The sequence below is a fragment of the Cricetulus griseus genome, chromosome 5 (genome assembly GCF_003668045.3).
Source record: "Cricetulus griseus strain 17A/GY chromosome 5, alternate assembly CriGri-PICRH-1.0, whole genome shotgun sequence".
NCBI classification, from domain to species: domain Eukaryota; kingdom Metazoa; phylum Chordata; class Mammalia; order Rodentia; family Cricetidae; genus Cricetulus; species Cricetulus griseus.
Window position 1 is genome coordinate 35241624 of NC_048598.1, and position 14555 is coordinate 35256178.

The 14555-nt window shown below is 40.1% G+C and overlaps 1 protein-coding gene across 15 annotated transcripts in view; it reads right to left on the minus strand.

Annotated features, from left to right (window-relative positions):
• Abl2 (ABL proto-oncogene 2, non-receptor tyrosine kinase) overlaps positions 1 to 14555 on the minus strand; it is a 96787-nt gene that overhangs the window by 34170 nt on the left and 48062 nt on the right. For 2 of the 15 annotated variants that reach the window (XM_027417319.2, XM_027417317.2), the window contains exon 1: positions 1892 to 2360. The exons of 10 other annotated variants lie outside the window; for them this stretch is intronic. In XM_027417319.2, the coding sequence (XP_027273120.1) occupies positions 1892 to 2003 (112 nt within the window). In that variant the 5' untranslated portion in view covers positions 2004 to 2360. Of the gene's footprint in view, positions 1 to 1891; positions 2389 to 14555 lie in introns of those variants that run through there. 3 more of the 15 variants (XM_027417313.2, XM_027417309.2, XM_027417310.2) reach the window with 3 other exon arrangements.

The following is a 14555-nucleotide window of genomic DNA, read 5'->3' on the forward strand; positions in this document are numbered from 1 at the left end:
AATCATGTAGCCTGCAAACTCGAAGCAGGTGCTGCTGGAGGGAACAAAAGACCTCCGGAACACAGCAGAACTCACTTTGCACTAGATGCCCTTTTGGATGATGAACAAAATTTCTGCATTGCTGACTGTCAGTATAAGGAAATATCTAGACATGTTTCATCTATTCTAGGTCCAAAAGAGGGCTATTAAAGGCAAGTTATTATCTTCAAAACCATATTATTTGACAAAAGAAAAAAGAATGGAGTTCACAGGATAATTCTGTATACATTTTAAAGCTTTTCGAAGAGTTGGAAGAGGGAGTTAAATATAATCAACGCACATTAAAAACTTTAAAATTTGTAATAAAATTAGTAACAGTCAACCAATGGTATACAGCCCTTAACAAGCACAAGCAGCGCTTAAGGGAAAACACCTAGAAGAATCCAAGCCAAGGAGACAGTCTTTCCGTTCTGAGCAGGCCCTCCCGTCTCCGGCTTCCTTCTTTCTTCCCACTCACTCTTTTGTTCTTGTAGAATGAGTTCCTGTCCAAGCTGCCTGCACAGGATATCCACAGAAAACACTAGTCTACCCACAGCACCAAACAAAAGGAAAACATCTTCACACAAACAAACAAAAAAATCCTAATTCTTTCTGAGGCCAGGGCTAACCACAGAGTTAATGAATGATCTTAAGCTGGAAGGTGGGGAGTGATGGGTTCAAGAAATAAGAGAGTAAAACTAAAAAACAAAGCAAAAGGGAACCAAAGCCTGTGGGTAGAGGACACTGGAGCCTGGGCCATCAGGGTCCAGACTATGCTGTATTTGCCACTGGTAAGACAGGCAAGCCCCATGAGTCAGATGTACTGCGCCCACTCCAATGTCAGTGTGTGGGCTAGAATGTCTAACTTGTGAACAATGCAACTTGGTTAACTTAGCATGTTAGCTAATTCTTTGAATTAACCCACTGCTAGAGGGGTAGATATTTGAAAGAAAGCAGTAAAGGGCCCCAAACTTTCCTTATTTCTTGAAAAACTCAAGGAGCAGAAATATTGACAACCAAAAAGAAGTAATTTTTATCTTTTCTATTGATACACTGGTAGAATAACACACACACACACACCAGCAACATACTTATAATTCAGAATAATGAAACTGAAACAGAAATTCAAATTCAGAGGAAATGTGGACATTTAATATTTAGCTTATAAAACACATTTTCAGTATTTATTTAGCCAGGTTTTTATTATTTTCATTATAAATTTGTCAGGTAATTATTTTCTCAAAGTGTCTTCATTACTTTATACTACTTAACACTGTTCTGCTTTATATATTATCTAAGAAGCTAGTGATTTTTAATACCTCTTTTAAAAGCTATTTTAGTTAGATATATTATTTGGCAGTTTTCAATTTAACTTAAGTTTTTCAATCAACACATGTACATCTAACCTCATTTTATATATTATTCATGTTCTTCCATTAAGTATTTATGCTGGGTGTGGTGGTACATGCCTTTACTCTTAGCTCTCAGGAGGCAAAGGCAGGCTAACTTTGGTGTATTTGAGGCCAGCCTAGTCTACATAGCAAGTTCAAGACCAGTCAGTAAGACAGTGAGATCCTATCTCAAACAAAGCAAGGCTGAACATGGTGGCACACACCTTAACTCCCAGCGCTGGCAGAGGCAGGCAGATCTTGACAAGATCCAGGCCAGACAAGGTACATTGTGAGATCCTGCCCCCCAAAGCCAAACCAAACAAACAAACAACAGAAGAATGTAGTATAAAATACCAGAAAAAACAAACAAACCATATAAACCTTCACTGACCACAATGGAGATAAAAAGAAGATGATTAATTCACATTTCGTTACCGTGTTACCTATCTCCAACCCATTCCAGCCCTCATCTCTGCACATACCTGTCACATGGGCCACAGGCAACTCTGTGGCATCCCTGCCTGGGCAGGGCAGCAAGGTATCCTGGTCTCTGCAGTAACTGGCTGAAGGCACCTGAACAGGCCCCAGGACCATACCTTCGGCCAAGCAGCATTTAAGTTAGACTGTTCTGAATAGAGGAGCCTTAAAATACCACTCTGGCTAGCAATCCGTACACGTGGGTCATTTACTCACATACTCAGTGGCCAGAAGGAACAAAGGACAAGTTCAACCCACAGGGGTGGAGACCTGAGTAAGGGTGGAGCTACTCCAAAAACTCGGGGGTGGAGGTGGGGATGATACACAGGCTATTTCAATCACACAGCAGTAACAGTCCAATAATAAAATCAGCCAAGATCAGCAGGTACAGACGTTCCAGTCCCAGATGATGAGGTGAGACTGTTGAGCGTTTCCTTGGAGAAAACCTGTTTACAGTACAACACCAAACACACTTGGAAAAGACAGGAAACGCCTAACAAGACTCATCTTTACATCACTCTAGTTAGTGCAAGAAACCACAAATCCAAAGTCAAAGAAATAGTTACAGTATGACTCATAAGTGCAGGCAGAAGAGAAGCAGAGAGCAACTAACTAACCGCCTTCCCTAGCAAATGGTCTGTGTGGCTTACAGGTACAAAGCAGTGCTGAAAACTGTGAATGGTGAAACGTGGAAAGGCAAAAGCCTAATTAAAAATATAGAGGAAAAAGTTACGTAAAATTTAAGACCTTACAAATCAGAGTGATTTATGAGACACAAACTAGTAAAGTAAGTGATGGGTAACTAAGCAGTACAGCCTACAAAAATAATTCAAAGAACACGATGGCAAGAATTTGTAATACCAAAGCTTGGCTAGGTGGAGGCAGAAGGATTCCTGAGTTCAAAGCCAGCTGGTGCTACAGATCCTGTCTCAAAAAGCTTCAATCACAGCACCAATCATAGTAATAATACAAAACTGTGCTTATAACTGTACAGCTGGGGAATGCCCACGGCATTGACGCACCTACCTACTATGTACCAGTTATTTAGATCAATAAAAGTTAACACAGTAAAATTACAGGAAAGCATAAAAGTATAAAAATACAAGTTGTAATTAACACTACAAGAGAAAGACTGAAATTGATGTATGTTATCAACAACAGTTTAAAAGCTAAAGCCCATGCTTTCAATGAAACTAACCTTTACAAAACTACTGTATCCACACCATGGGAAAGCAAGAATTAAATGACTAAAGGCAACTTCTAACAATGACTCAGAATTTGAAATAACCAGTGCAATTTCTCTTTCTGAGGATTCCAAAACTTTTCTGGGACAGCATCTCCATGAACAGAACATGTAGAATCTATCTACATATGATTTACTTACTATTCAATCAGTCAATCTACTTAAGCCATCAGTAATTATATTGTGTATTCTTACACTACAGGAGAAATAAATGCATAGCATCAGCAAAATGCAGTACGTACATGTAGTGGAGTATTATTTATCCATAAAAGGAATAAAATTTGATATATGTTAAAGCATATATATGCTTTGAAAGCATCACAAGCTAGACACAAAAAGACAAATATTTTATAATTCCACTGATAGAAAATATCTTGATTTTTCTTTTATATAGATGCCTAGAAATGTGAGTAAATTTAATGTTATAGAAGTACACAGTGAAAAATGATTTTGTTATTTACATTTTATCATAATAAAAATTAAAATAACTTGGGTCTTCAAAGACCTTTTGATTATTCGGTTACGATTATCACTTACTGTATTAAAACCAAAAAAATCTTAATAATTATTAATTCTAAAATATCAAGTTCATTATTAGTATGAATAATTTTTATTTAAAAATAACTTTTCAAAAGACAATTCAAAAAGTAGCAGTCATTGTTTATAATTGTTTTTAGCAACACCTTGAGGCAAGGAAGTGTACTATTTAAAACAAAGTGACTGGCCTGGGCCAGGAATTAAAGAATCTTAGTAGGCATCCTTGACTAGGGACGGGGAGACCCTCAGAGCAAAACCACTGAAGCAGAAAGGGAAGGACCTGGTGTGCTGAGAATGAAAAGCATGGCCACTGCTGAGGACGCCTGAGGCTGACAGAGAAAGCATTGGAGGATTTAGAACTCTATTCCAAATACAAAGGGAAATCCGGTAAACTGCCCTAAGCAGGGAAGTCATATGGTCTGGCTTCATTTTTTAAAGATAATCATCACTGCTCAGGAAGAGGAGGTAACTACTCAAGAGAGAAAAACCAAGAAAGTGCTGAGAGTCAGGAGTAGGATGGTGTTGGCTTAGAGAATGATGACAGCAGTGGAGACAAAGAAAGAGCAGATGTACCCAAAGATGTGGTTCACAGATGGAAGCTATGGGGCTCAGAACTGCTTAGACACAGCAGAAGGAGAAAGCAAAGGTCTTAAGCTTGAGAACGAACATGGGTAGTTGCCATGCACACTCAGAAGCAATTTTCCTGAGTAAGTAAATTTAGAAGGTACAAAGCACTTTGGTGCATAAATCTGAAGCTTAGAGAAGATCCTGGGGTGCAGGCACCAACACTCATGGTAATTAAAATCAGCACTTGAGGGGGTGGTGGCGAGATAGCTCAGCTGGTAAAAGCAGTTGTTACCAAGTCTGATCCTACATAAAAGGAAAGAGCCAACTCTCACAAGTTATCCTCTGACCTCCACATGTACAACAGGGCATACACACATTCACACAAGTACACCACATTCCCCAAATAAATCAATAGATGTAAAATTTAAAGTAAGTCAAGACAGGGGTGGGTGGGGAGCTGGCTCAGTTGATAAATCACTTGCTACACAAGCATGAGGAGTTTGATCCCCAGAATCCACTTAAAAGAGCCAGACTGGTAGCACACATTTAAGATCCCAAAACTAGGGAGGCAGAGACAGGTAAGTGAATCCCTGGGCCAGCCTAGCCTACTGAGCAAGTTCCAGGCAATAAGAAATCCTGTCTCAAAAAGAAAGAAAGAACGGATATTGCTCTTAAGTAATAGTATCCCAGGTTATCATCTGCCTCCACACACATGTGCACACACCTGCACAGGCTTGCACTCAAGTGCCTGCACAAGCACACTCACATGTGCACACACAAACTAAAGGTATGGATGAGATCACGCAATGAACTCAACTGCTGACTCAAATCATTTAAGATTCTTTTCTAGTTTGGAACTACGAAGTCTAGAAAGTAGCAAGATGATATAATCTTAAATGTGAAGAAAAACAAAGCAAAACAAACAAAAACCTATGGACACAGCTCAGTAATAGAGTATTCTCTGTTATGGTAGAAGTTCCACCCAAGCCCACTCCCCCTTCTCTCTCCTAACCCTGATGCATCTCAGAAAGCCTGCCAAATGATGACCCCTCCCCCAGAGATGCTCAAGACCACTCCCACAGGGTATTTAAACTGTCCTCCCAAAAAAAACAGACTCGTGGTTTTCTGGTCCCTCTTTCCTGTCTCCTCTCTGCAGGGCTGGAAGGCCATCTAGGATTGTTGTATCCATTAAATGTGGGCTTTTTCTAATTCGGTTTGATTTGGTCTGATTTGGATTGCTGCATCAGCAATCCAGGCTTATCAGGTGCAGAAACTTTCCATCATCCATTATATGCAAGGTTCCAAGTTTAATACAAAACCAAACATTAACCCAAATTTCTACATCCATTGAAAATATCCTTTGGAGGCTGGAGAGAGGTTCAGTGATTAAGAGTGCTGGCTGCTCTTTCAGAGGACCTGGGTTGGAGGCTAACAGGGGGTTCCAAAGCCCTCTTCTAGACTCCACAGGCACTGCATTCAACCCATGCACCGATATACATGCAAACAAAACATTCTTGTACATAAAAACTTTAAAAAAGAAAAAATGCCCTTTAGATATAATGGTAAAATACACACATCAACAAGAACCCAATGCCAGAAGACTGGCTCTAGAAGACTTGTTAAAGGAAGACATTGAGAGAGAATGGGAAATGTGAAATTATGCAACACCAAGAATAAAGAACTAGAGACTGGAGAGATGGCTCAGTGGTAAATAAAGTTTGGTTTCCAGCGTTCAAGTTGATAAGCTCATTCATTACCGAAAACTACAGCATCCAATGCCCTCTTTTGACCTGGAGGGCACTACACTCAAATGCAGTGGTTTTTTAATGAGAATGGCCCCCATAAGCTCATATATTTTGATGCGTAGTAATAATGAAGTGGAACTCTATGAGAAAGAAGGATCAGGAGGTGTGGCCTTGTTGGAGGAAGCTGTCTGTCACCTGGGTAGGGTGGGTAGTGAGAGGGGGTGGGGTGGAGCTGTGAAGTTTCTAAAGTCCACACCAGGTCTACTGTGTCTTTCTGTCTGTCTGTCTCTGTCTCTCTGCCTGCTACCTGCAGACCAGGATGTAAAGCTTCTGGCTACTGCTCTAACATCATGCCTGCCTGCAAGCTGCCACACTCTGCCATGATGATAGTGGACTAACCCTAACCCTGAAACAGCAAGCAAGCTCCAAATTAAATTCTTTTATAATAGTTGCCTTGGTCCTGGTCTCTTCACAGCAATGGAAACCCTAAGAAACACACTTACATGTAATGTTGTTAAAGGTTAGAAACATATAAAATCAAAAAGGATGGGCAGGCTGAAGATGGAGCTCAGTGAGCACACTTAAACCACAAAGAACGAATACTGCTATATGCTGTAACAGATGATCTTTGAAAGCATTACACCAAGTGAGAAAAGCCAAAAATAAACGTATATTATATGCATCAATTCATTAGTGGTTCTCAACCCGAGAGTCACAACCCCTCTCAATGGACTTTTTCATGGGGTTGCCAAAAACTATTGGAAAACATGGATATTTCCATTAAGATTCATAACAGTACCAAATTCCAGTAATAAAGTAGCAACAAAAATAATTTTACGGGTGGGGGTCACAACAACGTGAGGAACTGTGTTAAAGGGTCGCAGCATTAGTAGGGCTGAGAACCACTGATTTAGATCAAACATTTAGAACAGGCAATCCATAGAAAAGAAGGCAGATTAATGGGAGCCTTGAGCTGCAGTGGAGGACACAGAGTGACTGACTGCTAATAGCTACACAAGTCTTCTTGTTTCGACTTTAAGTCCTAAGATTAGACTATGTTGGTGGTTGAAAAATTGTGACTACTATAAAAACAGAAAATTCACTGACTTCTATCCTGTTTTCAGACCTAGCTATTCAGACTGCTAGGCTCTGAGTGTACAGTTATTTACAACACAGGAAAAGAAATGATAATTACTTCATGAGTCATAAATATGAGCAAAGTTATGGTAAGGATCTGTCACATTTCAACATCAAACTTTGAGGAACTAGTCCCTGGTAAGCAGAAAGTAACTCTAGTCACTGGTTTTCAACCTTCCTAATGCTGTGACTCTTTAATATAGCTCCTCATGTTGTGGTGACTCCCAACCATAAAGTTATTTCACTGCTACTTCATAACTGACATTTTACTACTGTTATGAACCATAATGTAATATATGATATGCAGGATGTCTGACATGTGACCCCTATGGGGTCGTGACCCACAGGTTGAGGACCACTGTTCTAAGTAAATTCATATACTTCTCATTCAAATTTTTGATTATTTTCCCTTTCCAAAACAAAAATTTGGTGAAATAGTCTCTTCCCTGTGGTGGAAATCAACCAGTCCCACCCCCCTTTTTTGGGTCTACTAACTCCTCCCTATCCCAAACTAGCCAATTCTGAGACAGGAACTCACCCCACCTATATAAAAAGTTTGGCTCTGGTTCCCCTTCCCACCTGAGAAGTCTATCTCTTGTGTAGAGTGAGTGACTGTGTGTGTGTGTGTGTGTGTGTGTGTGTGTGTGTGTGTGTGTGTGTGTGTGTGTGATGTATGTGGTGTGTGGGGATATGTTCAATAAATCTTTGCTGAGTGCTCTGATCTTGTTTTCCTGTCTTTTTATTCTTTAAATTGTCAGATAAAAAGGAGTGGTCCTGAAATCCATCATGCCAGCATCACTTGTAATCTCAGCAGAGACTGGAGGATCCCAGGGGCTTGCTGGCCAGCTGCCTAGCCTAAAACAAGGTAAACACTTCCTGAGGAACAATACCAGAAGTTGATCTCTGCCCCCCCCACCACACACACAATTTATGTTCATTCAATGCAATTTTCTCTTAGCATTATGAATTATAGAAGTTCAGAATCAGACCAAGACGCGTGGGGATGTGGGTAAGTTACTGTATTTCAAGCTGAGCATGGTGGTGAAGGCCTATAATCCCAGCTACCCTGAAAACTGAACCCACAAAGTTGAAAGGCAGGGAACCACACTTGGGGTTGTCCTCTGACTTTTCTACACACGTACCCTGCACAGAGAACACACTCACTATACACACAGGTTTTTTTGTTATTTTTAAGGACAAATTGAAATATTTAGAAAACTGACAAGAGTGCTATACATTTGGTCCTGTGTGTCTATGTGTTCTGTATCCTCGTATCCAACCACTGAAAAGGTATTTGGGGGTATGGGGTACCAGGGAGGAGTATACCTATTTCATAAAATCTCCTCCCCTGGAAGGGATCAAAGGCTCTGCATTCTAGAATGTCTTAAGAGTCCTCACAACAAGCTGGGTGGTGGTGGTGCACGCCTTTAATCCCAGGGAAGCAGAGGTAGAGGTTCTCTGTGAGCTCAAGACCAGTCTGGTCTACAAGAGCTAGTTCCAGGACAGCCTCCAAAAGCCACAGTGAAACTCTAACTTGAAAAACAAACAAACAAACAAACAAAAGCAAGAATAAAGCAAAACAAAGATATCACAGAAAAAGAAAAAAGTACAAGTCAATATTCCTTATGATAAAACCTTTAATAAATTTATAACAAGCCAAATCTAACAGCAGGAATGCAAGGTTCAAAGAACATAAAAATAAATGTAACATACATTAATACAAATTAAGGAAAACATGATTACTCCAATATAAAAGTTATTATGTAGGAAAATTTTAAAACAAGCATTGCCCAATTTAGATACTGTCATAATTCTCTTTTTCTAAGTGATGCTTAAAAGTCATGCCTTGCAGAATTATTTCTGGTTATGTTTACCAAGAATATATAATAGCAGCCTTGTTTTACTGAGTACCTGTCACATGTAAAGTATGAGGCACAAGAAGTTTAACTATAAACAGCTCTATAAGGCAGCCACTGTGAGCACAGACAAGTGCTAGGACTTGGTGGCTGGGTGTACAGACTCTCAAGCTACAGTCCAAGTTTTACCACTTAGTGTATTTCTGTAACCTTTATCAAGTTGGCACCACCGTTCCTCAATTTCTTTGTCCATAAATGGACAAGGCTGTGCTTGCTGCACATAAATGAGGACCTAGATTGGAATCACCTGACACCTACACAAAAGGAAGGTATGGTGACACATTGCCTGTAATCCAGCACCAGGAAGCAGACAGATGAGGACACCCCAGGCTTGCTGGCCCAATGGCCTAGTCAAATTAGTAAATGCCAAGTTAAACCAACATTACATCTCACAAAGTAAGGTGGAAAGTGATTGAGGAAGGTACCTGTGGCCAACCTCTGTTTCGCCATGTACACAGCAGCATACACAAGCAACTACACAGAGGTACACATACATATACCCACAAATAGACAGTACTATAGTCGTTACTCATAGAAGTGGCCCAAGAGGGCTGGAGAGATGGCTCAGTGGTTAAGAGCACTGACCGCTCTTCCAGAGGTCCTGAGTTCAATTCCCAGCACCCACATGGCAGCTCACAACTGTCTCTAACTCCAGTTCCATGGAACCCAACAATACCCACGGCAAAACATCAGTATACATAAAATAAAAAGATATTAAAAAAAAAAAGAAGTGGCCCAAGAATTTTTAAAGATTATATGTAAAGACCTTAAAACAAGGACTATATAGCTAAGCAGTGGTGGCACACACCTTAAATCCCAGCACTCGGGAGGCAGAGGCAGGCAGATCTCTGTGAGTTCAAGACCAGCCTGGTCTACAAAAGCTAGTTCTAGGACAGCCTCCAAAGCTCCAGAGAAACCCTGTCTCCAAAAACAAAATGTAAAAACAAAAAACAAGGACTATATAAGTATTTACCTTATTGATTGAAGACAGACTGAGTAGAAGGAAAGATGCCAAGCCTTATCTTGGGTCTTAACTGATATTACATGCTTACCCTTCTGCGCATGCTTACATGCTTAACACAAGGAGACTGCAAGGAAGACGGACAGACTCAATCAACTTCACCTGGATAAAAATGCACAGGGCAGAGCTGGAGAGAGAATTCAGTTGGCAAAACCACAAGGATCTGCAGTTGAGAACTCACACTTAAAAGGCCAAGTGGGTGGCACAAGCTTGAACCTCTGAGCTATAACCCCAGCTGTGAAAAAAAAAAAAAAAATGTTCTTTTTTGGTTTTTTGGAGACAGGGTCTCACTATATAGCTCCAACTGTCCTAGAACTCACTTTGTAGACCAGGCTGGCCTTGAACTCAGAGATCCACCTGCCTCTGCCTCCACACCCAGGGAAAATATGTTCTTTATATCTTTTGTCTCAAGACAGAATTTTTAATACTATAATTTCATGGCAAACTTTCCAACAATGACTCTCATAGCATTTAGAGGTGGATGAAGCAGGATGATTCCTTGCTACAGACAGCTGTCCTTTGCATGACAATGCTTAACAACCCTGTCCTCTACCCAGTAAAGGCCAGTAGCTCCCCTTTCTCAGATATGACAATCAAAACTGTCTCTAGACTTTCCCAAACATACCCTGAAGGGCAAGCTGCTCCCAGCTGAGAACCACAGACTTCATCTTTGCTGTAATTCTATAAGATTCAGGGCTTTGACAAAGGGGTAATGAGTAACACTCATACCCAATTGCTCACAATTTGAACCCAGTGCAAAGTAAGATTCACAAAACAACTTTTTTACTAGGGAGACCATTCTTACATTCCTTTCCATCCTTCTCTTCAACTACCGATAACTTTCCCATTCAAGTACATTTTACAACCTGTAATTTGAAAGCTGAACTAGTATTCTAATATAGTTTATAAATTTTCAACATCAACAGATGGTACAAAAAAAGAAAAATGATTAAACCTGACAGCCCCAAACTACCAAAATCTTCTAGTTGTTTTGTTGTGTGAATAAAACCAAGTGACTGGTCCCTAGGCTGTGTTCCCTGACTTTAGTACACCGGACAATCACCCAGGGAACCTGATGGAAAATGAGTATACTGCATCTCACTCTAGGTTTCTGACTCTGGTGGCCTAGGACAGGACCTAAAGATGTGCATTTCTAGTGCTGCTCCAAAGTTGTTCCAAACTTTCAAACCACTGCCTCAAATGTCCTTAAGTAATGGAGTTAATATCATAAGCAGGGAGCTGGAGACCTGGCTCAGTGGTTAAAAGCAAGAACTCTTGCAAAGGACAGTTGAGCTCCCATGTTAAAGGGCCCACAAGCACTTGTATTGCCAGCTCCAGATCTGACACCTCTGGCCTCTACAGGAATCTGCACTCAAATGCCCCCCACCCCAAACACACATAAGCACACAACTGAGAATAAATCTTTAAAAAGTAACTCATAAAAGAGAACTTTGAAAAATTGGTAAACTACGGGCTGGAGAGATGGCTCAGAGGTTAAAAGCATTGGCTATTCTTTCAGAGGCTCTGAGTTCAATTCCCAGCAACCACATGGTGGCTCACAACCATCTATAATAAGATTTGGTTCTCTCTTCTGGCCTGTAGGCATACTTTCTGGCAGAATACTGTATACATAATAAATGAATGAATAAATAAATAAATAAATAAATAAATAAATCTTTTAGAAAATTGGTAAACTACATAGCTCCAAACTCCTAATACATTTATAAGTGTCGTGCATCTTCATGTTTCACAATGCCAAATTACATGGGGTGGCATACTACATCCATCAGTATTTCCCAAAACATGCTCTATAAAATTAGATCCAAGGAATCCATAGTCAAATAGGACTAGGGTGGATGAGGATGCAACTAGAACTTTCATGTTCATGATACTCAGGAGAATAAGGAACAGTACATCTAACCTGGAAAGCAATTGGACAGTTCCCTATAATGTAAAACACCTGAAATACGAACTATTAAGTACTTAATTAGAGAAATGGAAAATTGTAATTCATACAAAAACCTGTATGCAAAATTTTTAAGCTCTTAAAAATTAACCCAAACTGGGGCTGGAGAGAGAACACAAGAATTAATTAAGAGCAACTGCCTGTTTGATGTTCTCTTCTGGCCTTCCCAGGTACCTGAATACATATAGCATGCATACATACACACATAATTAAAATAAAAATCTTTTTAAAAATTGATGGGCGGTGGTAGTGCACAACTTTAATCCCAGCACTCGGGAAGCAGAGGTAGGCAGATCTCTGAGTTTGAGGCCAGCCTGGTCTACAGTGCAAGTTCCAGGACAGCCAGGGCTACACAGAGAAACTCTGTCTCAAAAACAAACAAAAGAAAATAAACAAACAAAAAAGAATCACTCCAAACTGGAAAAAATCTAAATGTCCTTCAAGAGATCAAAGAATATAAAGTTTGATTCCCATCTTATGGAACACTATTGAACACAACTGACACATTCAAGTTGCCTGACTCTCAAAGGCATTGTCCTAAGTTTTCCAAAGACGCTCTTCACAAAAAATTATATAGTACATGGTTCCATTTATGTGACATCTTTTCGAAAGCAAGACTGCAGTGATAAGAATAAATCAATGGTTGCCAGGGGTTAGAGGTAGGAAAGGTAGCTACAAAAGATTACTACTTGTTGACTACTAGGTCCAAATGAGACTCCAATTCCTCAGAGTTTTAACAATGATGTCTTCTGGGGTCAGAATGGTTCTATTAATTGTGGGACTACATGAATTTGCAATTGTTAAAACTCACAGAACCTTCCAGGTATGGTAGTGCATGCCTGTAATTCCAGTACTTGGAAGTCTGATGCAGGAGAATTGGGAGTTTAAAGCCAGCAAAGACTATATAGTGAGACTTGTCTCAAAAAAGTACATAAGCAAATAATAAATTCATAGAATTACATAAAAACTCACACCAAAAATCTTAAATGAAGAATACAGGTAAAGCATTGACATTGCTGAATCATTTTCATGCCAGTTCCATCAAAAGTGAAAATACCGGAACCATCACATCACAAATCACAAATTTTACAGTATCTAGACAAAAATGTACAGCCCAGTCTAGGGTTTAAATTTAACTTACTTTAGATAGAAATAACTTGTGCTCATAATGTAGTAAAGGGTTAAGAGGGCCCTTTCTAAACCCAAGATCTTCTCATCTTAGCAGAAGCACATCATTGCCTATGTAGTCAAGGCAAAGAAAACGAACTATCTAAGGGATGAGAGGAATGTGCCAATCCTCTTTGCCCCACGGAATTCCCAAAGTCAATGCAGCTAGCACCTGGTACTATGACTTCAATGCAAGCTTGGAACTGACATTCCTAGGAAGGAACTCACAATAAACCTAGATCATTCCTAAAGATCTATAATACAATCCTTTGTAACCTAAGCAGTCAGCTGTTTTACTGGAACTATGGAAGCATGCAACAACTGTGTGTGCATGCTCGTGTTTCTCTCTCTCTCTCTCTCTCTCTCTCTCTCTCTCTCTCTCTCTCTCTCTCTCTCTCTCTCTCTCTCTCTCTCTCTCTCTCACACACACACACACACACACACACCCTACAGCTTTTGTACACAGAATGCACACACGTCTGTGTAGATACAAAACCCAACTCAATCCAGTGTCTTAGCTTCTTTTCCTGTTGCTGTGATAAAACACCCCGAAAAAGGCTCCTTACAGGAGGGGAGGGGGGATTATTCTGGCCCAGTTACATGTTACAATCTGTCATAAAAGTAAATCACAGTCTGAGGGAGCTGGCCCCTCCCCCTCACACCCACACTGTGGGACAGAGAGCAATGCATGAAGCACTTTTCTAGTGCCCATCCTACTTCTCCACACAGGAGTCTCCTCCCCACAGTTAAAGGGACTTCAAGGCAACACCAACTGACATGCAAAGCCTACCTCTAGATGAACAGCTATGGGTAATCAAGGGATGCTGAGAAAGGGAGAATCGGTTTTCTCCAAGGATGAGCCCCCTTGTAAGTTACCTAACCTCAAGCAGTCAGCTCTCAACACATGTACATGAGAGCAACATTAAATGGACTCAGTAGGCTGTATGTACATATATATGTGTATCTATGTAATAATGATAGAGAAGAGAGGTCATGAAACTGAGAGGGAGTGGAGGAATAAAATGAACTGGAGGGAGGTAGCAATGATGTAAATACAGTACTTATGTATAAAATTCTCAACAAATTAAAAAAAAGATGGATCTGCTCATATCAGTTACCAAAGCCAATACAATCCCTCACAGACATGCTCAGGGCTAACTTTAAAACAGACAATCCATCAGAGGTATACCAGAGACTTGCCTCCTAGGTGTCAAGTTGACAATTACTATTAGCCATCACATATGGGAAGTTCTAAAATCTGTAACTATCAGTAATTTTAATGTATCAATTGTTAAAATATGTATTAACTATCTACTTTTGACACGCACTATAATAAAGCTAGAGCTATATAAATAAGCTAAAAGATGAGC